This window comes from Heteronotia binoei, unplaced genomic scaffold, assembly GCF_032191835.1.
Source record: "Heteronotia binoei isolate CCM8104 ecotype False Entrance Well unplaced genomic scaffold, APGP_CSIRO_Hbin_v1 ptg000814l, whole genome shotgun sequence".
Taxonomy (NCBI): Eukaryota; Metazoa; Chordata; class Lepidosauria; order Squamata; family Gekkonidae; genus Heteronotia; species Heteronotia binoei.
The window spans coordinates 158,789-185,257 of record NW_026800105.1 but is presented as its reverse complement, the minus strand read 5'-3'; the positions used below and the strand labels follow the sequence as shown (position 1 = coordinate 185,257).

General features: G+C 43.8%; 1 protein-coding gene across 1 annotated transcript in view; it reads right to left on the bottom strand.

Annotated features, from left to right (window-relative positions):
• The window catches only part of LOC132590822 (glycogen phosphorylase, brain form), a 61,631-nt gene extending 42,182 nt beyond the window's left edge, over positions 1-19,449 (bottom strand). Inside the window, exons 1-2 of the mRNA XM_060263754.1 lie at positions 18,972-19,449; positions 2,029-2,130 (exon numbers count right to left, since the gene is read on the bottom strand). Coding sequence (XP_060119737.1) covers positions 2,029-2,130; positions 18,972-19,214 — 345 coding nt within the window. The 5' untranslated portion in view covers positions 19,215-19,449. The remainder of the gene's footprint in view (positions 1-2,028; positions 2,131-18,971) is intronic.
• Positions 19,450-26,469: the final 7,020 nt, after the last annotated feature.

Genomic DNA, 26,469 nt, shown 5'->3' with positions numbered 1-26,469 from the left:
GCTCAGCTTTCCCTGTGCCCAGTCCACAAGGGGGTTGTGCTTTACGAGCCAGGAGAGTCCCAGAATGAGGGGAAAGCAGGGCATGCGAGCAACATCGAATTGTACTTGCTCGTGATGGTGTTGGGTCTGCAGCGTAACTGGGCAGGTCTCCTGGGTCACTGGACCAGAATGGAGGAGGCACCAGTCGATTGCTTTAACAAGGGTCGGGTTGTCTTTGTCCTGTACTGGTATCTGGTGTTGCTTCACAAAGGCTACGTCGACGAAACAGCTGCCGCCCCGGAGTCGACCATGGCATAGACAAACAGCCAGCGCCTGTCTGGCAAGCAGAATGTGACCGGTACGAGGAACGGGCCCTGGCCAGTAACGTAGGGTTTGGGGAACCTGGCTAGGTGCCCCAAGTCGAGGGGTCCACTCAGACTTGGGGCTGGTCTTTTACTGGCGGTGGTGGCAACTGAGAGGGACGGGTACCGCTTCGTGCTTATCGGCGGCTTTCCAGGCGGTCATTGATGCGGAGACACAGCGTGATTAGGCCTTGCAACGTGGCTGGTCAGTCTACTCATGCCAGCTCATCAATGACTTCGTCAGCCAGCCCCTCCATATACTGGTCCATGCCAGGTCTTGGGCCAGAAGCTTGAACTCGGTGGAGTACTGGGAAACCGAGTCTCTACCCTGCTTCAGGGTCCGGATCTTCCGACTGGCAGTGGCTGCTTGCTGAGGGTTAGCAAAAGCCACCGCCATATGGTCCAGAAAGCCCTGGTAGTCGGTCAGTAGAGGCGATGGGGCTAGAAGAAGGGGGTAGCCCATTTAGCTGCCTGCCCCTTTAAGAGGCTGACAATGAAGCATACCTTGGTCTTGTCGCTGGGGAAGTCTCTGGCACATAATTCAATATACAGTTTGCACTGTGCCAGAAATGCAGGAAACTCCTCCACCTTCCCAGCGAACTTCTCTGGGGGAAGCACTGGGGACTTGGGTGGGGCAGCGACAGTGGCTTGCCACTGCTGTTGCAGGTGAGGCACCATTTGAGTGAGGTGCTGCACCTGAGTGAGCAAGGCTGCTAGCTGCCCAGAGCCTCCGCTTGCCTCCACATCCATCTTGTGGAGGGAGTGTGTGGGTGGAAGTAATCTGTCACGTTCTCAGGATGCAGGCAAGCAGGAGTCCAAAGCCAGTCCAAGGTCAAAGTCCAGGAAGTCAAGCAGGAGCCAAGTCACCAATGCAGAATCACAAACTGGAATCAGAAATCAATGTCCAAAAGCCAAAAGGTCAGGGTGCCAAGGAAATCAAGCCAGTCAGGATCAGGAAGGAGCATGGATGCAAGCCAGAGAATAGACCTGTTGCTTCCACAAGGCTACCAGGTCCTGGGTGGGAGCTATATAGGAGCCTCAATCAGCCTGCTCCTTGGGTGGCAGTGACTCTGCTAGAACTCAGGGCTGAGAGATCAGAAGCATCGGTGTGCCTCATGTCTTCGCTCTGAAAGTTCTTTCCGGAGCCTGCTTCGAACTCTTGAGATGGGAGGAGGAGAGCTTGATCATCAACAGCTGACACTGGTGCCTGGAGAGTGATTTATGGGTCAGCTGCTGTTTGTTCAGCTGAGGAACTGGCTGGCAACTCTTCCAGGTCTGTTAACCCTTCCAACTCCCCCTCATCAGGGCTCATAACACAAGGCCCATAAACCAGAAACTTAACATCACTCTGGACTTCCTACCACTCTATGGCAATTTGGGGTCCCTTTGGAACATCTAATACTGACCATCCAGTTATACTGCTACCATCGGAATTTAACTGCTTCATGAACCCATTGTATTAGCACCTATTGTTCTATAACTGATGTTTTTAAATCGTTTTTATGTTTCAAGTTTTATTGATGTTTTACCCCGTTGGTCATTTTTCAACCCCAACCTGTAAGCCGCCCTGAGTCTGCCTTTGGCGGGGTGGGCGGGATATAAATTAAATAAATAAATATTGTTATTAAATTTTTTTTTTGCATTACAGCAGGAATAGAACAACGGAAGGCTTTAAGGAATAACACACCTGATAAATTGCTTCGTCACAGGCATTCTGCAAGCCCAGATTCACCATGGTGTTTTGAAGTGTTCGGCCCATGTAGAATTCCAAAGACAGGTAATAAATACGCTAGGAGAGAAGTTGTAGAAAAGAACAATTACGTTTAAGAGACAACGCAAATATTCTTGCCTTGATCCACACTGACACAATTTAGATACAGCAAGCTGGGACAGCAGTGACATTATAATACACATTGATTCTAGAGATATGGGAAGTGTTCTTTGTGTATTCCACAATTCTGCACTAGCACAGGAAAAAAGCTCTGAATGTGGCTTTGGGTGGAAGACTCACCATCCTGATAATCTAAAGCTTTCATTTTTTAAAAAATGTAACTTTCCAATCCTTACGGCTGGAAAACATATGAGTATTACACAATAAAACCCTAGTAGCCAGAGGATTGACAATAAAGTTTCCAGTCATCGATAGGTGGGGCTGCAGCTGCAGGAGTCATGACTGATACAAGCAGAACAAATAATGCAAAATGAAAGAAAAAGCTATACAAATCAGTATGATTACAGCCTGCAAAACTTGTTAATTCAGCACAGAACTATTTTTAGTACAGAAAACACCTGTTCTTGGATCTAAGGGGAGATGAGCTCCTTAGTACTGTAGTGACCAATACAAAAACTGGGCCAGATGGCCAGAGAGACTGGCGGGGTAAAACAGAGGTCAATGTGGGTGAGGGAACTCCACTAACAGAGATCTCCTTAGGTGGGAAATGCTGGCAGCAGGGCCAGCATTCCGGATTTCCACCTCTTGGGTTCTCTCTCTGAAACAGCAGTTACAGGAAAAAGAAATCCACAAATAAGCACATTAAAAAGATGCACTGCAAGTGGGAACCTGCCCAAAAAATCCCCAAGGAAGTTCAATTCCCCCCTCCCTTCATGAACCTATTTGTAGCAGAGAGGCAGCCTTCCCCTCACTGCCAAAAGGTCTTTGGGCAGCCCAGAGAACACGTGCCCAACAGCCTGCTGTCCACTTAGCCCAATTTCCTCTCTCCTATTCCTCTCTGCTAGTAGTAGTAGGTAGTAGTAGTAATTGAATTTATAAACCATCCTCCCCTGGGGGGCTCAGGATGGTGTACAACATCATTAGACTATAAGGCAGGGGTGTCAAACTCATTTGTTAAGAGAGCCGGATCTGACAGAAATGGGACTTTGTGGGGCTGAGCCACGCATGTCCTAAAATACAATGCCAGATAGAGGCTATATAGACTTTATAAAGGACACAGACAAACACAATTAAATATATTATTTTTAACTTCAAATACAAACATGCTTAAAACTCTTGCAATAATTTGTTTAAAATTGAAAGGTAGGGGAATAGTGAGTTTTTACAATGCAATTTTAAAAATAAAACATCAAAAAAAAGCACAAGGATCACACAGCAGAAAACTAAAAAAACCTGAAATGCTCTCAGCCTGGGAAAACATTAAATGGCAAGGCATTGCAAGCTCCCCCCACCCCCCGTCTACTCAGATTAGCAATGGCTCTTATGTGTAATATCCCCATTTGGCTGTGGGTTCCCAAGTTAGAGTACTCACTAGGCACTAGTTCTCACTCCACAGAGAAGAAACAAAGCTGACTCAAGAACATGAACGCTTGATTTGAAAGCACACAACTCCATGAAGCTTCAGCTAGCCATAGGAACGCTGCGAAGTTAAACCTCTCCATTGAAACAAAGTTGCAAGGAAAACATGGAGTGGATTTCTCATTCCGGTCTGCTATGCCAATGGGCCGGAATGGGATATCCATTCTACATTTTCTTTGCCACTCTGCTCCTGCTTTAGCCTCTACAAAGAGAAGGAGCTGGGAATATTGTTGGAGCTTTGCAGGGTGAGGACAGGACGGGGGAAGAGAAAGCCCCACAGGCCTGATTGAAGCCCTCCGGGGGCCAGTTTGGCCTGTGGGCCGCACATTTGACACCCCTGCTATAAGGGCTAAAATACAATATAAATAATGATTAAAACAGTAGAACAGTACAGAGTAATGTACATTGTCAGTGCACATTGTACAGTGCAATGCTTGCCGGCAATGGCACACCCTCATTTAACCCATTGCATTCACACCCTCCTTCATACCCCCACTCAGCCCATCACACACCACCATTCAGTCCACCCCCATCCTTGCAACTCCTGAGCCAGTGGAGGAGGACAAGCATCTGTGAACTGCCTTTGCTGCTCAAATTATTCCCTAGCAACATAGGGGAAGTTCAAGCATACACTCCATGCCTGTTGCAGTTCTGAAGGTCTGAACGGAGCAGTGAGGTTGCTATTTTTCAACAAAGACAGAAAACCCAACATGCCATCTCCTTCCTCCTTTGCATTGGCTGATTATGAAACAAGAAAATCTATTTGCAAACAATTGCTAAAGTACATTGAAAGTGCATTATCCAATGTGTGTGAAAACGCAGGTCCACAATAGGGTTGCCAATCCCCAGGTGGGGGCAGGGGATCCCCCGGTTTGGAGGCCCTCTCCCTGCTTCAGGGTCGTCAGAAAGCAAGGGGAGGGGAAGGAAATGTCTGCTGGGAACTCTGTTATTCCCTATGGAGATTTATTCCCATAGAAAATCATGGATAATTGATCCACGGGTATCTGGGGCTCTGGGGGGGCTGTTTTTTGGGGTAGAGGCACCAAAATTTCAGTATAGGATCTAGTGCCTCTTCCCAAAATACCCCCCAAGTTTCAAAAAGATTGGACCAGGGGGTCTAATTCTATGAGCCCCAAAAGAAGGTGCCCCTATCCTTCATGATTTCCTATGGAAGGAAGGCATTGAAAAGGTGTGCCGTCCCTTTAAATGTGATGGCCAGAACTCCCTTTGGAGTTCAATTATGCTTGTCACAGCCTTGATCTTGGCTCCACCCCTAATGTCTCCTGGCTCCACCCCCAAAGTCCCCAGATATTTCTTGAATTGGACGTGGCAACCCTAGTCCACAAACAAGTCTGACTTTGCAACCAGACAGTATAGAATATTTTAAAGCATCAAGTCCCAAGGGGGAATTGGTGAAAATGTATGCAACCTTATATATTTTTAAAACAAACAAACAAAAATCACTGGTAATAGTAATAGCACGATCATAATTTCCACTCAAGCTGAACAGTGGATATGTTCCAGCACAAGGGCTCTGATAGCACTGAAACATTTCGGGACAGTCCAGGTGTATTAACTGCTGGTACAGTTCGTGATGGTTTCAGCACTGTTGTTGGTTTTACAGTGTGGAGCTTTCCATCATTTGTTTTGTTGAAATTCTATACAATTTTATTCTACTCTTTTACTTATTTTATTTTATTGTGTTTCATATTTGTGCCTCATGAACTTGATGTAACAATTCAAAGTAATGCACAAAAAGATGGAATAAAAATAAATAAAAGCTGAAAGTTAAAACAAACCCCAAAATGATCCTTTTGAGAGCAACAGAAAATATCAAACATAAATGTTCTGATCTGATCAGATCAAAACACAGCCTGCAATACCAGAGAGACAAATTAAATTATACTCTGCCTTCTTTGCCAAATTATACTTTGCCTTCTTCCCCTCTCCTCCATTTTATCCTAACAATCCTATGAGGCAGGTTAGCCTGAGAGAGAATGACTGGCCCAAGACCACCCAGCAAGCTTCCATGGCAAAGCGGGAACACAAACCTGGGTCTCCCAAATCCTCAGATAAGAACACCAAGGCCTCTGTCCAAAAAGATCACAGATTTGGAATGCTTGCACTAGCCTTGGGGTTAGCTGCACAGATACAACATTGCTACAAAAGTAGATTCCTTGGCACTTATCATCCAATGTTTTGTATCAAAATGTTAGGCAATTCTCACTACAAATAAAAACGATGATTTTTTCTAGGTGCCTAAAATAATATATTTAGTGCCTTCGATTCCGCCATTCTTTTAATGGAAATTGTTTTAGGAGAGTCCATATGCAAGCAAGCAAAAACCCCACAGGGGTTTAAAAATAAAATTATTGATGGATCCAGATCACTCAAGGAATTTTAAAATATTTATTAGCTCACAGTCTAGCTTTCATTTAAAGACAAATGGGGTGAAAGCAGTCAGCAAAGAGTTTGAGATATTTGCTTTCATCTACTTGTGGTTACTCAGACACCTCTTCTGATGACCTCAATAACCTTTCACAACTTTCATTTACACTTGGTGGCAACCACAGCAGTAAACAAAAACATCTTTTACAACAGTTCAATCCACGCTAAGCCAATATAGTAATGGCTCAAATTGTTTTCCTGGCATTTCTTCTGTCTGGTTTCTTGTCCTAACTTTGCTGCCATATTTTAATTCTCCCTTGTTCTGCGTGCACTGGATTCTTTATGCAGTCTTTCAGAATGTATAGGTCCTATAGCTCTCATTATTTCATCTCTCCCAATATTTGCATTCAGGTGATACAGACTGTGCAGAATATAAAGAAAATGTTAAGTATTCTCTTAGCCTGCCATGTGATCTGCTCATGGCATTTCATGAACTGTTGTTAACAGTGATATCTCCACAAGCAGAAGCAAAATATCTCTGAGTACCACTACTGCCCTCATAACACACTTGTTACGGAGAGGACACCAAATGAGATGGACCGCTGGTCTGATTCAGCTGGATTCATCTTATGTTTTTTAGACCCAACTAGTAGGATATCTGTTTGTGTGCATTTCTTGTCTGGAGATACCCTGGTCAAATTTGTAACAGGCACAAAACAACAACTGCTCCCAGTAGTAACTGCACCTGACCTACATGGGTGGCTCCTATCCTCGGTATTCCCCCACCCCTGCAATCTTCCAAGGCTCAGGAATCTTTGCTATTCTTGTCTCAAAGCCAAGTCTAGGGGAGGGCTGTAGGAGAGAGGGCACAGCAAAGAAGCTCTGTGATTGCCAGTGTTGAGTGCTGCATGCACCTGTTTGATACTCCTTTCCTCTTCTAGCCTCCAAGAGCTGAGCTACCTGTACTGCACTTACCATAATGACAGCCAGGTTAGTGTGGCGGCTTTGGCGTGGGTTCAGCTTCCCCACTCTGCCATAAAGTCCGCTTGGGCCAATCACACTCTCTCAACCTAATTAACTCGTAGTGCTGCTAGGAGAATAAAATGGAGGAAGGGAACAATACCGTGAGATTTGTGAAAGCAGAATTAAGAGTAAAATGTATTTTTAATTTATTATTAATTCCTTATTTAAAATGTTTTAATGTTGTCTTTCCACGCAATCAGGGTCCACAAGGTGGCAACAGATAAAGAGATAAAGCCAGGCTAAAATTTCTGCAGGTGCAAAGACTTCTGCCAGTGAAGTGTGATTTTCCTTTCCTGTAGCAACGCAAAATGCTCCTTTAAATCCTGCTCCTGAGGGCAAGTGGATCCCTAAGAACAGAATTTATGGGGCATTTGGGGCTGCCACAAAGTGAGACCCAGTCAAAAATGTTGTGCGTGAGAAAACAGCTAGTCTGGATCCCAGCCAGATCAGTGGAGAGTGGGAAGAACAGAACCAGCACAAACCACTGTCACAAAGCACACCAAAATGAAAACTCCAGTTGTTGAGTTTCTACCCTGAAATTTCTTTGGATATTACAACAGTATAGGGTGCAGCATTGCTTTTCTCATTGATGCTTAGGAACCATGTTTGATGACTCATACAGTGCAATCCTATGCAGAGTAACACCCTTCTAAACCTATGGAAATCATGCTTGTTAGTATTACACCATTAGCTACTTCTGAGAAGATCTGCATCTTTTAAGGTAACTGGGACTCCAGAGATGTGTGTTTAGCAGTACCACTACATCGATCAAGTACTGAGTATGCTGACCCACCACTATGAACCTGGATGTTTTTGAGAAATCACATGGGTAATTGAGAACTACTGTCTGTCCACAAAAGCCACAATCTATGCACTACAGCAATGCTACTGATTTTTAATAGGATTATTTTGAAATAAACAGACTTGCAATAGAGGAGAAAAAGAACCAATCCTGACAACTTAGCAGCACTTCAATAGTACACATCATCTTCTCTCTCCAGTGCTGGAATCTGGCCCCATCCCCTGCCCTGCTGAGAAACAAACACTTACATTGCAAGCCACACCCTCACTTCAAGCACTTGCATGTTCCAGCTGTACCAGTCAAGACTTCTGGAGGACAAACAGTCCATGGTCTCTTGTACAGGCCACTGGAGCAACCTGAATTCTTAGTGCTAGCACAATGCTGTGCCAACAGTATACAGAGGCTTTGGGGCTTCTTAACAGACAAGTTGAGTCACAGCTTCTTCATTCTGCCCCCTTGCTTGGCACAAACTCACACTTTGCTAAGCTGGCCAAAGCAGAACACGCCTCTGCTTGTACTGCTGTAGCTTAGTGGCACCTGGGACAAAGAAAAGTGCCAAGTAGTTCCAACAAAATACATATGTACTAATTCATTGTTGGGGGCACACCAAAGAAGTACTGTGTGCTGCTTACAGAAACTACAATTGCAACAGGAAGAAAAAACTATTGTAAAGATGTGTATTCATTAGGAAGGGAGTTGAAAACAAATCAGCCAGTATCATAATGCCCCTGTATAAATAGATGGTGCGGTCTCATTTGGAGTACTGTGTGCAGTTCTGGTGGCCGCACCTCAAAAAGGATATTATAGCATTGGAGAAAGTCCAGAAAAGGGCAACTAGAATGATTAAAGGGCTGGAACACTTTCCCTATGAAGAAAGGTTGAAACACTTGGGACTCTAGCTTGGAGAAACGTCGACTGCGGGGTGACATGATAGAGGTTTACAAGATAATGCATGGGATGGAGAAAGTAGAGAAAGAAGTACTTTTCTCCCTTTCTCACAATACAAGAACTCGTGGGCATTCGATGAAATTGCTTAGCAGACAGGTTAAAATGGATAAAAGGAAGTACTTCTTCACCCAAAGGGTGATTAACATGTGGAATTCACTGCCAGAGGAGGTGGTGGCGGCCACAAGCATAGCCACCTTCAAGAGGGGTTTAGATAAAAATATGGCGCAGAGGTCCATCAGTGGCTATTAGCCACAGTGTGTGTGTATATATATAAAATTTTTTGCCACTGTGTGACACAGAGTGTTGGACTGGATGGGCCATTGGCCTGATCCAACATGGCTTCTCTTATGTTCTTATGTAGTCCAACTCTACAACCATGTGACCTTAAGGCAGCTTTACAACCATGTTTCTTGATCATTTCCCACCCAGCTCTGCTCCGCACAAGGCAGTATAGCAGTGTATCTTTCAAACTTGAAAGGGGTGGACCTTTCAAAAGCAATTTATGATATAGGTTGGGGAAGGGCAATTCTTGCTCACAGGAAAAGACCTACTGGGTGCATACAAGCCATTGAAAGTGTTGTTCTTTGATCCTAGTTGACAAAGATAATAATACATAGCATTTATATAGTGCTTTAGAAAGAGTTCTTCAGATAGACTATACTGCTATCCTTTTAAGACAGGAAATAAGGACTCATCACCCGCATTACAGAAAGAGGGCTGAGAATGAGAGAGATTCTGCAGTCATATCCATGGATCACACACACAACATTTGCTAATGACGTTTGAATTATACTTTTTTGCAGGGGTCGTTTTGTAGAAAAATAGGTGGTGGAGCTCATCCAGGGATTGTTATGCAGCTGCAATACTATTCAATGGACAAGGAGGTGGAACTCTCAGAAGGAGGAGGTGGGACTCGCAGAAAGGTTCGAGCTGCGCTCGTGTGAGCTCCCACTGAATCTGAGGCCTGCTTTTTTACATATTGTTTTATCAGTTATTTTAAAATATTTGACAGGGTTTTTAAAAGTTGAAAAACCTTTTCTGGCTAAAACAGGTATATAAAGATTGTACATATAAAAAAACCAAACATATAAGTTCTACTGATACATTTTACAAACAAACAAGTTAGAAAGTTATATCTCTAACACATGTTGGGTTCCTTAGTTCTGTCCTTGGTGCAATCCCCCACTATAACAGATAATCTTTCTGGAAGGCTTTCTGGCCAGATTTCACTATAAAATGGCTGTTGTTCACTACAAGGCACCCATCTTAATGGCCTATAATCACCAACAGAATGGAAATAAGATACTACGCTCAATTTTTTTAAAATTTATTTTTAAGTGTGCTTTTCACTTAAAGGTTTGGCACTGCAACCTAAGCCACCTTGTTCTGAGAAACCAAAAGAATATCTGATTGCATAACAGCTGGAGAAGAAAGCTAAGCTAACTTCATTGTCAAATGTAAAACACAGTGAAAGGGGAGAAGCACAGAGATGAGTCATCAGCAGTTCCAACAGTCGAACAGATTTGGTGGAATAGAGGGAACTACATGCACATTTCTATCCTGCTGTTTTACAGTTAATTTAAAAGGGTAGCCTGAATTAGCCCCATATTTTGCATAACATTTTAACCCTATCAAAGCCATTGTATACCAGCAAACAGATTAAGGCTACATGCCGGCCCTCTTAATCTGGAAATCTATTTAACTTCAAAGAGACTATTCTGAAACAAGAGGCAAAAGATGAACACAGTTGTCAACTTTTTACTGCCTGCCAAATCAGAAAGTGCATTTCATTCACCTAAAAACCTAATGACATACTATCAGCCACTTCTTGACTAGAAAGGACTAGAAAGGTATGAAAAAACAGGTGTATTTATATATTTGTATGCCACACTTCCTGTGCGCTCAAAGTAATCCCAGCTTTTCCGTCACTCATCCTCTTATTAGGCTGATTTCCCAAGTGAGTTTTATAGCTGTGCAGCAATTTAAATCAGGGGTGGGCAAGAGTTGGCAGAAGTCACTTGGGCATGAACAATCACTCGCCAAGCAATTAAAAGTAGCTCTTTGCCCCTCCTCCAGTGCTATAGCGGTCATCTTCTTTTCCTTGTCTTTAAAGCTACCACAGCAGCTTTTCTCCTCTGTGATGTGAGGGGCGCATACACAAATGCTTCTTTGCTCTCCATGGGAAAGCAACAACACCCATTCCCATCCGCTTCTCTTCCTTGTTCATGTGCACCTTACTCTGGAGGGGAAAGGGGCATGCTTTTGATTCTTTCCCTCTCCATCAATGCCACTATTTGCCTCTGTTATGGAAAACATATTGTATATTCCCACTCAAAAAAGGCAAGTTACCATTTGGGGGGTAATTTGCTTTGGTAAAACAGCAGAGGAAAGGCTTCCCTATCTGAGAACAGACCTGTTCTGAAATGTAATTTCTGGACCAGTCACCATTTTGTGACTGGCTCCACCTACCAAGCTGCTATTTTGTGACTCATAGATCCCAAGACTCTTGAAAATAATTACATAAATCTGTCCTCCCTTCATTTAAACTGCAAGTACTGAGAGAATTCAATCTGGGAATGATTAAAGAATAAACTAAGCAGCTCCTATATTAAACAGGAAACTATAATATACATCCTTTATTCCACAGACCAACAAAATGGCTGACCAGTTGGCAACATGGGCTGAAGAGTGGCAAGAGGATAAAATGGCTGCATAACATCTTTTAAAGCTCTGGGCAGACTTTCATCTTCAGTCTTAACCAACGGTTGAAAAAATAAGCATTGAGTACAAAATGACATAATAGCCTCTCCAAGGGCTGAAGTCATAGATTAGTAAGATACACTTAAGATACAGAAAAACTGGTAGTTTTTAAGGTGCTGCAAGACTATTTTGTTGTTTTTAATGCAACAAATTAACATGACCACAGCTTATTTCCTTGAACTCTGTTCCATCTTGCTTTGAGAATGTGAAGTAGTTGCATATGTTCCTTTCTCTTTTTTCTGTCACCACTCTTGTAAGAGGAATGATGTAGCATATATGTTCCCTTGCGATAAGAGGCACCAGTTCAAAAATATTAATAGCTTTGTTCCATTGAATCTATTCTCAGATAGATTCTGAGTGGCCTTTGTTACAAAGAGTTCACTAAGTGTGGAATCTTACCCACTTTCACTTGGAAAACAATAACAGAAACTGAAAGAAACTAATCTATAATGGTTTTCTTCTTGACAAATATTTCAAGTCCCCAAACTTCCTATCTTCTGATCTACAACCCTTCAAATATGATACTTAGATGACAAATCATCTTTCCTGCTGCATAATGTCAGATAAACAAGTATAATTCCAATTTTTAATCTGTATTAATGTTGGCTGAAGGTGGATTCACACATTCATATATCACATGATGCCTGCAACATGGCATTTATTCATTTATTGGCTTCATTTATCCTCTGCCTTTCTCCCCAGTGGGGACCCAAAGTGGCATACACTGTTCTCTCCCCCTCCATTTATCCTCCTATGAGGTAGTTAGGCTAAGAGTGTGTGACTGTCCGAAGGTCATTCAATAAGCTTTCATGGTAGAACAAGGATTCTAACTTGGATCGCCTAGATGCTGCTCTGACAGTCTAACCTCTACACCATCCTGAAAGTGTAAAGCAGCCATTGAGAGTTCAAACAACGCAGAGAAGTTTTGGCATATTATCAGAAGCACCAAAGAGGAATCATGTGGCTGAGTAAGCTTTTCTGTCAAAGAACTCTTGTATGTTACCAAGTCCTTGGAGGAATGTTCTAAGGGGAACCCAGACCTGAGTAGTCCTAACAGACCCCTGAAGGTTTTCGTGTGACATCAGTACACACCCAGAACTTCCCTGCAGATTGCATGCTGCAGAAGGCAGGCATTAGTGGGCATGCTGTTTTACAGAGAAACATGCCCATTCAACTATCCGCTACCTGAGGAATGTCCAATAAGCGTCTGAAAAACTACAGCATTCTCCAGAAAACAGTATGAAAAACTTCATCTATCCATCAGTTAGTTTGTTCATTCTGCACTGCTGCTGGAAAAAAGTATAGCCTGAAATGTTTTACCTATGGACAAAGTTGGAAAAGCCTTAAGAGTAACAGATTTGGAAGGATAGTTTTATTTATTTAGGGGCTTGATTATATATGTAAGATTTATAATGGTACTGTATTAGAGGCCTAAATGCATTAATGCACTCAAAATTGAGTTTTGGCAGGAAAGCTGAAAATCCTTCCAGTGATCATCCAGGAAGCTGACAGCTGAAAGGCAAACAGAAGGTGCAAGGAATCTCCCAGCTGTTCCATCAACCACCCCTACCCCACACCTAATCCAGCCCTGTACTGCAGAAGTGACAAGATGCCAAGTTGTCCTCCATTAAGAAAGAGCAACTAGAAATCCAGGGCTCAAATTGCCCACCAGCAAGGCCCCTAAATCCAAGATTCCACTCACATATTAGAAGAGATGGTGGCTCACAGGGAGGATATCCAGTTAGCATGCACAAGGCCACAGGTTCAATTCTTCTGCCATCAGACAAAACTGGCCTTGATAGAAAAATGGTCTGACTCAGTGTAAGGCAACATCATGTGTTCACTGTGCATCTCATCCACTTCCTTCCAATCTGCAGTGGCCTACATTTTATGGCAGATCCACCTCTTCTTTAAAATCCCTTCTCAATCAAAAACCTCCTTTCACCTCTTTTAATCCTCATACCCAACAGAAAGGGAACCTAACTACATAGTATATTTGCTCATCTATGTCCCTTTCTCTCTTTTGTCTCCTCCATTTAAAAATTAAGATTAAACGCTCTTTGGAACAGAAACCTTTCCTTTCACTAGTGGTGGTAAGCTGTAGAGTGCCCTTACCTGGATGAAACTATGTATACAAATGACAGCTTCATACAGATGTTTAATTTTCTTCACTCACCACCCTGAACAATTTAGTGTCATCTGCAAACTTGGCCACTTCACTGCTTACTCCCAACTCCAGATCATTAATGAACAAGTTAAAGAGCATGGGACCCAGTACTGAGCCCTGCGGCACCCCATTGTTACCGTCTTCCACTGCGAAGACTGCCAATTTATGCTCACTCTCTGCTTCCTATTAATGAGCCAGTTTTTGATCAGCTAGAGGACCTGTACTTTTACTCCACGACTCTCAAGCTTACTAAGGAGCCTTTGATGAGGAACTTTATCAAAAGCTTTCTGGAAGTCAAGGTAAACAACATCTATTGGATCCCCTTTGTCCACATGCTTGTTCACCCCCTCAAAGAACTGTAACAGGTTAGTGAGGCAAGATCTTCCCTTACAGAACCCATGCTGAGTCTTCCTCAATAACTTGTGTCCTTCAATGTGCCTACTCATTCTGTCCTTGATAATGGTTTCTACCAACTTTCCCAGTATTGAAATCAGACTGACTGGCCTGTAATTTCCCGGATCTCCTCTGGAACCCTTTTTAAAGATGGGGGTGACATTTGCTACCTTCCAGTCCTCAACAACGGAGGCAGATTTTAATGAAAGATTACAGATTTTTGTCAGGAGATCCACAAGTTCAACTTTGAGTTCCTGAAGAACTCTTGGATGTATGCCATCCGGACCTGGTGACTTATTAGTTTTTAATTCGTCTATCAGGTGTAGGACCTCCTCTCTTGTCTCTCAATCTGACTCAGGTCTTTCAGCACCCCTTCCAAAATTAGTGGCTCTGGAGCGGGCAAACACTTCTCATCTTCCACAGTGAAGACGGAGGCAAAAAATGCATTCAGCTCCTCAGCCATTTCCCTATCCTCCTTCAGTAATCCTTTGACTCCTTGGTCATCCAAGGGCCCCACTGCCTCCCTGGCTGGTTTCCTGCTTCTAATATATTTGAAGAAATTTTTATTGTTGGTCTTTATGTTTTTTGCAATATGCTCCTCATAGTCCCTTTTTGCCTGCCTGATCACAGTCTTGCATTTGATTTGCCACAGCCTGTGTTCCCTTTTATTAATCTCATTTGGACTAGCTTTCCACTGCTTAAAGGAGTCCTTCTTACCTTTTACAGATTCCATTACTTTGTTGTTAACCATGCAGGCCTTCTCTTATACCTGTTTGTGCCTTTCCTAACTTGTGGTATATATTTTATCTGAGCTTCTAGGATTGTAGTTTTAAATAGCCTCCAAGCTTCCCCAAGGGTTTTGACTGTATTTACCTTTCCTTTCAGTTTCCGCTTCACACCTTCACCTATTACGACACAGTTTTTACGTTTAGTCGCTATCTTTAATCCTTCCGTCATATTATTATCGTCCTCTATCTTTTGATTTGGTGGGCGATAGCAAACTCCCATAGTTAAATTTCCTTTTGGGCCCTCTATTTCAACCCAAAGCATTTCCAGAAGGGAATCGAATTTTTTGACCTCAGTCTTGCTGCATTGTATACCCTCTCTGACATACGGAGCCACCCCACCTCCAACCCTTTTGTCAAGTCATACAGCTGACTTGTGGTGACCTCAGAGAAGTATCTGGATACCTCCTTCACTACGTGCATCAAAATGCAGTACACTGACATTTTGTTTAGAACCTATTTTTGTTAATACAAGAGCATGAAAGCTGTTACGTTGCTGTCCCAGATATACTGTAGGTTGAATTCCAGAAAACAAATTATATACACCATTACATTACATCCTGCCCATATACAGTTTTCTGTATGCTTCCCTCCCTTCTATTAATCATACCCTCCACTTGTCCTTCACTGTCAAGAATGCCCCTGAATGGAACCTAATTTTTAGATATTCCGTTATTATCCTTGCAATATTCCTTGTTCTTTTCCCTTAAGCATTCTTGTTCTTCTGGAATTGCCTGCTACTGTGATGACAGATGGCAGAGACCTCTAAGCTACATGCCAAATGATGAATTGTGTTCTTATTACTGTAGGGCAGAAGAAGGTAGAGAAATGGGCAGTAAAACCTAATGGTATGGAAAGAACAAATAGAAATTATCTTCACTCCAGAACAGTAGAATTCAGGGTCACCCAATGAACCTGTCTGGCCAGGTAGGTTCAAGACAAACAGGTGGGAGGGGGAAATCCCCTTTGCATAATGCAATAATTTTTAGAATTCTTTGTCACAAAATGCACCGATTGGCACTTAATACTGACATATTCATGGCAGACAGATGCATCAAAGTCTAGCACATGACAATAAGACCAAACATCCCTGATGAGAGGCAGTGTGTCTTTGACTACCAGATGCTGCAGATGAACCAAAGGGATGACTGCCTCTACCATGCCCTGGCTTATGAATTTCCCAAGCATAGCTGGATTTATGTACAAGTTAAGTAAACTACAGCTTGGGGGTTTGGATTATAAGGCAGCTCAAAATAGAAAAAAAATTACTGAAAATTAATAGATGACCTTGGGAGGAGTAAAGCTATGGAGTTTCTAGATAAAGGTTAGAACCTCAGCATGCCTTACTCTGGCCCAGTTCCCAAGGAATATCTGGGTGGCCATTTATGGAGGTAGAGTACTGGACTAAGTGGATTCACTGACTGAGCAAAGTAATCTTTATTTTCTTATGAAATGCCCTCAAACACATCAATAAACATTTCAAAGGTAGTGTGTGCTTGTTAGAAAACATACTTTCAAAACATTTTGATATCACAGCACAAGCATTTCGAACTCAATCAAATCTGTATGGAACAAATCTCTTAACTCCTGTGACCTCCCAATACTTCCAAAGTAAAGTGACATACATCAACAATGAACAACCCCTCCAACTTCTCTCTTCTTTTCAATGCCAGCCTAATAACAGAGGAACACTAAGGGCTTGAATTACAGGAGCACCTACCTTGGGAAGTCAGAATTACAGGGGCACTTCTCTCATCCATGTAAATAAATGGCTTGGAAAGAGAAAGACACTGCCTACATTTTTGAGTGAGGCACACAGGGACAGCATCAAAATCTGTGGTCCCAGATATTTCCTTTGGTGCTGGATGGCGTATGTATGTAACTGAAAGCCTTCAGGTCTTTCAAGGGCACAGACCCAGTAAAGTGACAGATGTTAAAAACAAAAACAGAACATCATTTCAGTTGGTTCTTGATTATTTAGGCCTAGTTTCTCATTAAATGGTAAATCTGTGTCACAACTGTACCACTTTTGCCTAAAGTGAATGCTCTTCCACAAACAAAATTTTACTCCACAGAAAACTAGTTCTCAGGGAGATTTCCAGGTGGGTTTTCTCCTCTGTTAGTTTTCTGCAGGGCTTTTTGGCGCAGGAACACACAGGAGTGGAGTTCCACCTGGGCTTGCCATGGCTCTGGCTGGCAATTTTAAATGCCTCCCCAGTGGCTTTAGCCTTCGCAAGCATGCCCTCTGCAGCAGGCGCTATGGGGAAGGCACCGGGGAGCTCCTGCTCTGTGATGTGTTAAAAGAAATAATAGGAAACAGAGAGTGAATATAAATGGGCAGTCTTCGCACTGGAAGACGGTAAGCAGTGGGGTGCTGCAAGGCTCAGTACCGGGTCCCATGCTCTTTAACTTGTTCATTAATGATATGAAGTTGAGTGTAAGCAGTGAAGTGGCTAAGTCTGCAGATGACACTACATTGTTCAGGGTGGTAAGAACCAGAGAGGATTGTGAGGCACTCCAAAGGGATCTGTTGAGGCTGGATGAGTGGATGTCAACGTGGCAGATGAGGTTCAATGTGGCCAAGTGCAAAGTAATGCACATTGGGGCCAAAAATCCCAGCTACAAATACAAGTTGATGGTTGTGAACTGGCAGAGACTGACCAAGAAAGAGATCTTGGGGTCATTGTAGATAACTCACTGAAAATGTCAAGACAGTGTGCGAATGCAATAAAAAAGGCCAGCGCCATGCTGGGAATTATTAGGAAGGGAATGGAAAATAAATCAGCCAGTATCATAATGTCCCTTTATAAATCGATGGTGCGGTCTCATTTGGAGTACTGTGTGCAATTCTGGTCACCGCAGCTCAAAAAGGATATTACAGCATTGGAAAAAGTGCAGAAAGGGGCAACTAGAATGATTAAAGGTTTGGAACACTTTCCCTATGAAGAAAGGTTAAAACGCTTGGGCCTCTGTCGACTGCGGGGTGACATGATAGAGGTTTACAAGATTATGCATGGGATGGAGAAAGTAGAGAAAGAGGTACTTTTCTCCCTTTCTCACAGTACAAGAACTCATGGGCATTCAATGAAATTGCTGAGCAGTAGGGTTAGAATGGATAAAAGGAAGTACTTCTTCACCCAAAGGGTGATTAACACGTGGAATTCACTGCCACAGGAGGTGGTGGTGGCTACAAGCATAGCCAGCTTCGAGAGGGGTTTGGATAAAAATATGGAGAAGAGGTCCATTAGTGGCTATTAGCCACAGCATATTATTGGAACTGTCTGGGGCAGTGATGCTCTGTATTCTTGGTGTTTGGGGGGGGGGCAAAGTGGAAGGGCTTCTAGCCCCACTTGTGAACCTCCTTTCTTTTTTGGCCACTGTGTGACACAGAGTGTTGGACTGGATTAGCCATTGGCCTGATCCAACATGGCTTCTCTTATGTTCTTAAGAGTTGTTTTAAATGTGAAAGATCATTCAACCATGAGAGTCCTACCTGCAGCCTGAAGTAGTACAGGCCAGGTACAAGTTATCTTCAACGATAAGGAGACTTGTGCCTGTCCTGGGGAATGCTGTTTGGCATAGCATAAGGCACAGGGAAGGAAGGAACAGTAATACTCAGAAAGTGTTGCCATTCAGCCTTTCTGCGCCCCTCACTCTTCTAAATTCCAGGCCTTGACAAACATGCCAGTCACAACTGCTAAACTCGTCAATTATCAGCGTGGCTGTAAATCCACATCAATTTGAAATGCACGCGGGGAGACTGGCGGGAGAGCTGCCACTGATTTCAGCATGGAGTGCATACTGTTTGTTGCTACCCACACGACCAAGGCAGGGAATTCCTGCTCGCTCGTCACGCTCCGGTAGGTTTTTGGCGCACAATTTCCCTGCAAAGGAAACTGCAGCTGGAAAAACAACACCCTATCGCCAGCAGAGGGGGAATTTCCAGCCGGCAAGGCCGCCTAGTGTGCCTTTGCACTCATGAGACCGGGAATACTCTGGGAAGGGGCGGGGGGGGGGGGGAGAAATGCATGCCCTCGTTGGGGGCATCGTTTACCTTGGGGTCCTTCTCATAATAATACTGCTGCGTCCGGATCCAACGTCCCACCAAATGATCTCTGACAGTGTGTGCCAAAGCGAAATAATAATCCCGCGGGGTGGCCACGTTCCTGTCTTTGACGAGCGTGAAATGAAGATGCCGGTTGAAGCTCTTCCGAATCTCGGCCACATCCCCCAGCCCGGCGATGCCCCGCACGCTTATCTGCTTCCTCTTCTCGCTGTCGGTCAGGGGAACGGCCATCTCGGCTTGCCAAGCGGCGAGCGCTGCAAGGGAGGAGGATACAGGCAGCCTTTAAGGGCCCTTGCAAGCGGAGCGCCCGGCTTTGCTTCCGCGCGGAGGGCAGGCTGCTGCTTTCTTCCCTCCTCCTGCTACTTCCCGAGCTCCGAAGGGATGCGAGGAGCGAGCAGGGCTGAGTGGGTGGAACCAAAGCGAAGGCGGCCGCAGCCTCCTCCCACTCAACCTTGGCTGCAGCTGCGGCTGGGGCTAGCGCCTGCGCTGTGGAAAGAAGAGCAGAGCTGCTTCCAAAACAAAACAAGAGTCACCGCGCCCGTGGTGGAGACCGAGAAGAAGCTGCTTGACCCCGTGGTGTTTTGCATGGCGTTGGAGGGAGGTCCAACAGCCCCCCCCCCCAACAAAAGCAGCATCAGTTGGGGAGAAAAGCGTGCGACCGATGCGGAACGCCATACAAAGATGCTCGCCTCTTCAGCATCCACACGGATAGAGGCAGAGCAGGCATCAGGGGGGAAAGGAAAATTAAAAGAATGTAGGACTGCTGAGGGCAAGCGGAAAGACATTGGAATCACTTCGCTTACATGTTTATCCTCCCGCTCTTTTGCATGCGTTTTATTTGCAGAAAAGGTGTGGTTAATGGCAAGGCAAGCCAAATAAAAGTAAGCCAACATGCAGTGGCAGACTGCCTCTAAAAATATTGGTTGCCAGGAGACATTGGGGGTCCACCCACAACTATGAGGCTATCATTTAATTTTTATAAGAAATAAATAACAATTTAAAAAATACATAAGTAGAAAAATGTGCAATTAAAACTTTTGCAAAATGTGTGTTTGTGTGTGTATACACACACATGTATATACATGTAAATACAGATTACATTTTCTCCAGGAGTGCTGATCTCTGCCAGCTGGAGATCAGTTGTAAAAGAAGGAGATCCCCAGGCCCCACCTGGAGGCTGGCAACCCTAAATGCAATGTAAACTTTAGGTGTATTACACTAATAATCTTTATTATTTATTTATTACTTTAAATTTCTATCCCTCCCTCTCCACAAGTGGATTCAGGGCAGCTAACAACATTCATTTTTACAAATTAAAAACCAATAAAAAATAGCTGCAGTTTAAAATTATTTAAAAAAACATTTCATTTCATGGTGCTGTATCACTACAATATAATATAAGCGGTGATCATATGGTACTCTATAATGATGTAGGGTGGCAACTCTCTTCCAGTTAGATCTCAAAGGCCTGTCAAAACAGTTCGGTCTTACAGGCCCTGCAGAAAGTAGAGAGATCCTGCAGGTCCCTTATGGCCTTCCAGAGAGCATTCCACAATTCTGGTGCTGCCACCAAAAGGCCCTAGCTTGTGTCAGCCGCAACCTAGCCTCCTTTGGTTCAGGGATGGACAATAGATTTTTTGTCCCTGAATGCAGTGCTCTCCAGGGACCATGTGGAGAAAGGCGCCCTGCAGATAGACAGGCCCCTGACCATAGAGGGCTTTAAAGGTCAATACCAACACCTTGAAATGGACTTGGAACACAATAGGTAGCCAGACCGTCCCGTGGCCTGGATCCATTCCAGTTTGGCTTTTGACCAGGCTGTGGGCTCCAAGGTTAGAGTACTCACTAGGCACTAGTTCTCAGGTCCATTCAGCAGAGACAATGCTGGCTCAAAGCATCAACCCTTTATTTGCAAGGAAGTTTAACTGGCCATAAATGCTGCAAAAGTGAAACTGTTTGATCTCCACTCCACTGAAATGCATTGCAGCACAGACAAAGTTGCAAGGAAAACATGGAATGGATTTTTCCATTAAGGTCTCTGGGCCCAGATAGACCAGTCTGTCTGGGTGTGGAGACCATAATGGAAAATCATTCTGCATTTTCTTTGCAGTTTTGCAAAACCAGAAGAGCTTCCAGCGGAATCAGGCAAATACAAGGCAGAAGGAGCTGGGATATGGCCCACAAGCATTTGCATATACATACCTGTACACTACAATCAAGATCCACTCATACCCTATAAATAAGCATAGCCACACATGTGCATGTATATTCGCAGTAATGCCATTTACAAAAAGTTTCCCTTGTATTTCTTCAGAGGCCAAAACAGGGACAGCATTTTATTAAGAGCATGTACCAGGAAATAGGGACTGTCCTCGATATGAACAATTGGAACAAATACACCTGGGAAAGGAAGGAAGGAAGCAAGAGAAAGAAAGAAAGATTTAAAAGTTTTGCTCTGACCCAGAATGCACTTTGTAAGACAAACATTTGCTTCAATGGACACTTGCAAAACTGGGATATCCAGTTCCATCTCTGACAGACTTATGCCAAGCAAAATACTTAAGATATAAGGTAAAAACTGAAAATCAGAAACTGGTAGATTAAGTTGGAGGGCATATAAACAGTAGCAGATTATGTTCTCCATATAGCGCTTTAATAAAAGTAAGTGTACCACTCAGTGATACCACATAGCAGCAACTACCCATCTCTGAAGCAAGTGGCAGCTGGCATTTTTCTTCTCTTCCTGCCCAATGAGGGCCACTAACCAGACATAAAAAAAGGTAAAGGTAGTCCCCTGTGCAAGCACCAGTCATTTCCAACTCTGGGGTGACATTGCTTTCACAACGTTTTCACGGCAGACTTTTTACAGGGTGGTTTGCCATTGCCTTCCCCAGTAATCTACTTTCCCCCCAGCAAGCTGGGTACTAATTTTACCGACCTCGGAAGGATGGAAGGCTGAGTCAACCTGAGCCGGCTACCTGAACCTAGCTTCCACGGGGATCGAACTCAGATCATGAGCAGAGAGTTCAGACTGCAGCACTGCAGCTTTACCACTGCAGCTTTACCACTCAGAAATACATGACAGCAAATAATTGGCTGATAGCAGATTCTTAAGTGTTCTAATTTTCACTAACCAGAGTAGGTTTGTATTGGCATAGGGAGACCTTAGCGCAAATAGTGTGTGATCATTTATCTCTCTCTCTTCTACATATGAAATAAATGTGGTGGTGAATCAGGAAGAGGCAAGCTACCAGTACAGTTCACCTCCTATTTTCTTACATGCAGACAAGCTTTAAGATACGCCTATGTTGAACTTCCCTTTGACTCGATGTATTTTGTCTGTCTCTCATCGTGAGAAGACATCTTACTAGAAAGACAATAATGCTAGGAAAAGTTGAACAAAGTAGAAGAAGAGGAAGACCTAATAGGAGATGGATTGACTCAATAAAAGAAACCCCAGCTTTCAAGCTGTCAATGATAGGCATTTCTTTTAGGCCATTAATTCATAGGATCTCCATAACTCAGAAGCAACTTGATGGCATACAACACACACAATTCTGTCTCTCCCAATATGATCCCGTGCATGAGTATAGATCAACAAGTGGCCAAACTTGTTTAACATAAGAGCCACATAGAATCAGATGTTTGAGAGCCTCAAGACATGAATGTCAGATGTTGGATGGAGGGAAGATAGGGGGGAAAAATAGATGGGGTGAGAGGAGGGAGAGGTGGAAAGAAAGCAGCTTTAACTTTAAATACGTTCTCCAAGCCACCAGCTGGCTTGGCCTGAAGTGATTTAAAGAGACAAATGCCTTCTCCAAGCTGGCCAACAGGGCAGTGGGGGCTTTGAGAGCCACACAGTATGTGTGAAAGAGCCACACGTGGCTCCCAAGCCTCAGTTTGGCCACCCCTGGTATAAATCTTCGCAGAAATGTCCCATCCTAAGACATTCATGGATGCCTCATGCATGCTCTTTCTTGGCTATGGCAGTTCCAGACACATTGCAAAGCTGCCTTTTTAAAAGAAGTTCTGAAAGGCATTTGAACGGAAATAATGTTTGAGAAGTGTTGTTAGTGCTGCAGAAATGTATTTGGAGTAGTTTTGTATCTTTTTGTATGTTTTTAATACATTTGTGCAGCATGATTTACACTTGCTTTTGTAAACCTTATTGAGCTGCTCTTCAATGATGGGGACAGTGTAGTATACATATTTAAATTAATTAATTGCCCCATTTAAAATACTTGCTGTATAATCTGAGCAGAGGGTGCTCACAAATGTTCATTTCTGGTTGTGGCCTAGCACACTGAAAGAAAGAGCAAGGAAAGCAAATGTTTAATGGTAAAACTATGCGCTGGATTTTGGCTAGATAAAACAATGTTCAGCTAAAACCAGGTTTGCTTACCTGTTTAAGCACCTGTTTAAGGTGCTTAAGTTGATTAATCAGTGTAATTGAATCACCTTCCACCAATCTACAGTTGAGATTTCCCAGAAATATCTGGTTGGTTTTGATTCTACAAGAACCCCCGAGTGCTCACGGCATACTATAACAGACCTTATTTTTAGGAAAGTGTTTGCATAAAAGCCTCTGTGTGTGTGTGTAATGCATAGAACTGAGCTTAATGTTTCACCAGTGAGGTTGTATGTTAAAAATGAGCCTAACTTGCCAAAAGAAGATTCTAAGCACCCTTTTGACTATTAGGCATCATAGCTAAATTTCAGACACATTGAGGTCAATAAGAGGGAAGGGCAGTAACTTGCAGCTTCCCTGGTAGATTGCTGTGCCTTTAAATAATTCAGAGTCAAGGGAGCGGGGGAACTGTTATTAATATTATTTGTTTTGGGGAAGATTTGTTTTCTTTTACATGGTTTGTTGAAATGCCTTGACTTTGTTTTAAATACGTTAACATGCAAACCATAATTTTAAAAGGCTAGTGACACACAACCTGAATATCTGATTCTGAATTAAAAGGTTCCAGTCGTCATGAAGCTATATGCACTCAGATAGGAATGTGGCTTGATTGCTGTGATATGCCTGGGACTGAGGGTGCTGGTTGAGTTCTGTGTAATAGCCAGTTTGGTGTAGCGGTTAAGTGTGTGGACTCTTATCTGGGGGAACTGTGTTTGATTCCCTACTCCTCCACTTGCACCTGCTGGAATGGCCTTGGGTCAGCCATACCTCTTGCAGGAGTTGTCCTTGAAAGGGCAGCTGCTGTAAGAGCTCTCTCAGCCTCACCTACTAGGGGTGTGCATTCGGTTCGGCCGAACCGTATATACAGGCGAATCACCACTGATTCGGCTGTATACAGAATCGGCTGTAGCCGATTCCCATTGAAGCCCATTATGCGGCAGCCAAATACGGCTCACTGTATACTGCTGAATAGCTATTCGGAAGTATACGGCTGTCAATGCAAAAGGCGAGAAAGTAGCTTCTGCAGCCTCAGGGGAGCTGCTTGCCTACTTTCCCGCCTTTAGTAGCCTCTTCCCGCCTCTCCCATAGCCTCCCTGGGATCAGGGGGGGGAGGGGGAAGAGGAGCCCCAGCAGCCAATCCAAAGCATGCATTTGCAAAATGCATTGCAAATGCATGCTTTGCAGGGCTGTTGTGTAGCTGTTGTGTAGCCATCAGCTACATTGTTGTTATTTTGATCTTTTGCTTACTTGGGTATCCAAGTAAGCACTGTTGTTTGGCCAATCAGAGAGCAGTGCTATTTTTTGAAATTGCTCTCTGTAGGGCCAGAGAACCTTTTTAAGGAGTCTTCCTGGCTGGACTCCTCCATTGCTGCTGTGTTGGTGTATGTTGGTTGGTGTGAGAGATTGTGCTGCTGCTGGCTGGCCCTTGGCTTCAGCTGCTGCCTGCTGCTCTCTCACTCAGCCTTACCAGACTTCCCTGGAGTAGAGAAGACAAGGTAAGACAGTTTTGGGGTTCTTGTTTTAGTTTTTGTTGGTAAAAGGATTAGAGTCCCTTTACTTATCCAGATTTGGGTGGGTGAGTACTGGGTGGGTAGCCTATTTGGGGTTGGGGTTAGGTTCTGCTGGGGGTGGGGGCCTGGGGTGGGGTTGCTAATTTGCCCATATCTTAATTTAGTGAGAGGACTTTTAAAAGTGCAGTGTCCTTTTACTTCTCCTGATTTGGGTGGCTTGGATTTCTTGGGGTTAGGGTGAAGGGGTTTTTTTTGGGGGGGGGGGGGTTGGCAAAGTTCCTGTATTGTTAAAAGTTGAGTTTTTTACTGTTTTAAAAGTATTCAGTGTTTGATTTGTTGCTGCTGTGTTGTGCTGCTGCTGTTACTTTTCTCTTCAGGTTATTGGGGGGGGGTGCTGTTTGCCTAATTTTCATTGTTTAAAAGGCCACTTTTGTCCACCTTTTCCTGGTTCTGGTTTTAGGGGTGGGGGTGTTGTTGACTGATTTGGCCTGAGTTTTCTTATTGGTGAAAGGCCACTTTTTAAACACTTGAGTTGCCTTTTTTCCTGTTGTCCCTTTTCCTGGTTTGGGGGTGGGGGACTGGGGGTGGGGGTGTTGTTGACTGATTTGGCCTGAGCTTTCTTATTGGTGAAAAGGCCACTTTTTTAACACTTGAGTTGCTTGGCCTTTTGTGATTGGTTTGGTTTGGTTTTTTAAAATTACCTCTGGTTGGTGTGGGGGTTGGCGAGGGTGTGTGTGGGCTGGGTCACTTTCTTGTTGTTATAGAGTGATTTTTGGAATCTGAGTGTGCTCTCGGTTTGGCTAGGGCCACTAAATAGGCTGCCCCACTAATAAGGGTGTTTTTAGGGATTGTGTTTTTTTGAAATTTAAAACAAAATTAATCCAGTTTAGGGCTTTTTCTCCTTTCACAATTCAAGTAGGCCAGATAGGGGTGCTTTAAAAAGATTTTAGGTTTCTCATAAAAGGCAGCGTGACTACTAGGCCACATCAGGCTCCCTTTTAAAGAGACTAGGGTTGCAGCAGCGGTGCATCTGGCTTTCAGCCACTGAAAGCTGGTGCATCCTTAGATTTCTATAGGGTAAACCACAGCTTCTCTCAAGTTATAGGGGATAACTGATTTCTAGTTTGCAAGGAAATCAGGTTTGTCCCAAGATCTAGTTAGGAGAAGTTTAACTAGGAGGATATAACAAGGTAGCCTTTTAAAAACTGTAGCCAGGTAGAGGCAGGATCACCTAGTCTCCTAAACTTTACCAGACTACTACCCCAACCCAAAGAAGGACAGGTTAGGGACCAAAAAAACAAATAAACAAGCTTTGGTGGGAAGGTTTTTAAAAAGAAGTCAGGGCACCTGTTGGTTCAGGGTACAGTGCAGTGAGTTAGGTTTGTAAAAAACCCCACTCTCAGTTCAGGTTCTGTGAGACTGGCCAAGGGTGACATGAGTGACAGGCAGCAGAAGAGGGGCCCTGGGGGCAAGGCCAAGGAGAAGACTAGAGGGGTGGAGGGGAGGGGGAGGACCCAGGTCTCCCCCCCACCTGTGCGTAGGGCCACTCCACAGCCACTTTCCAGCA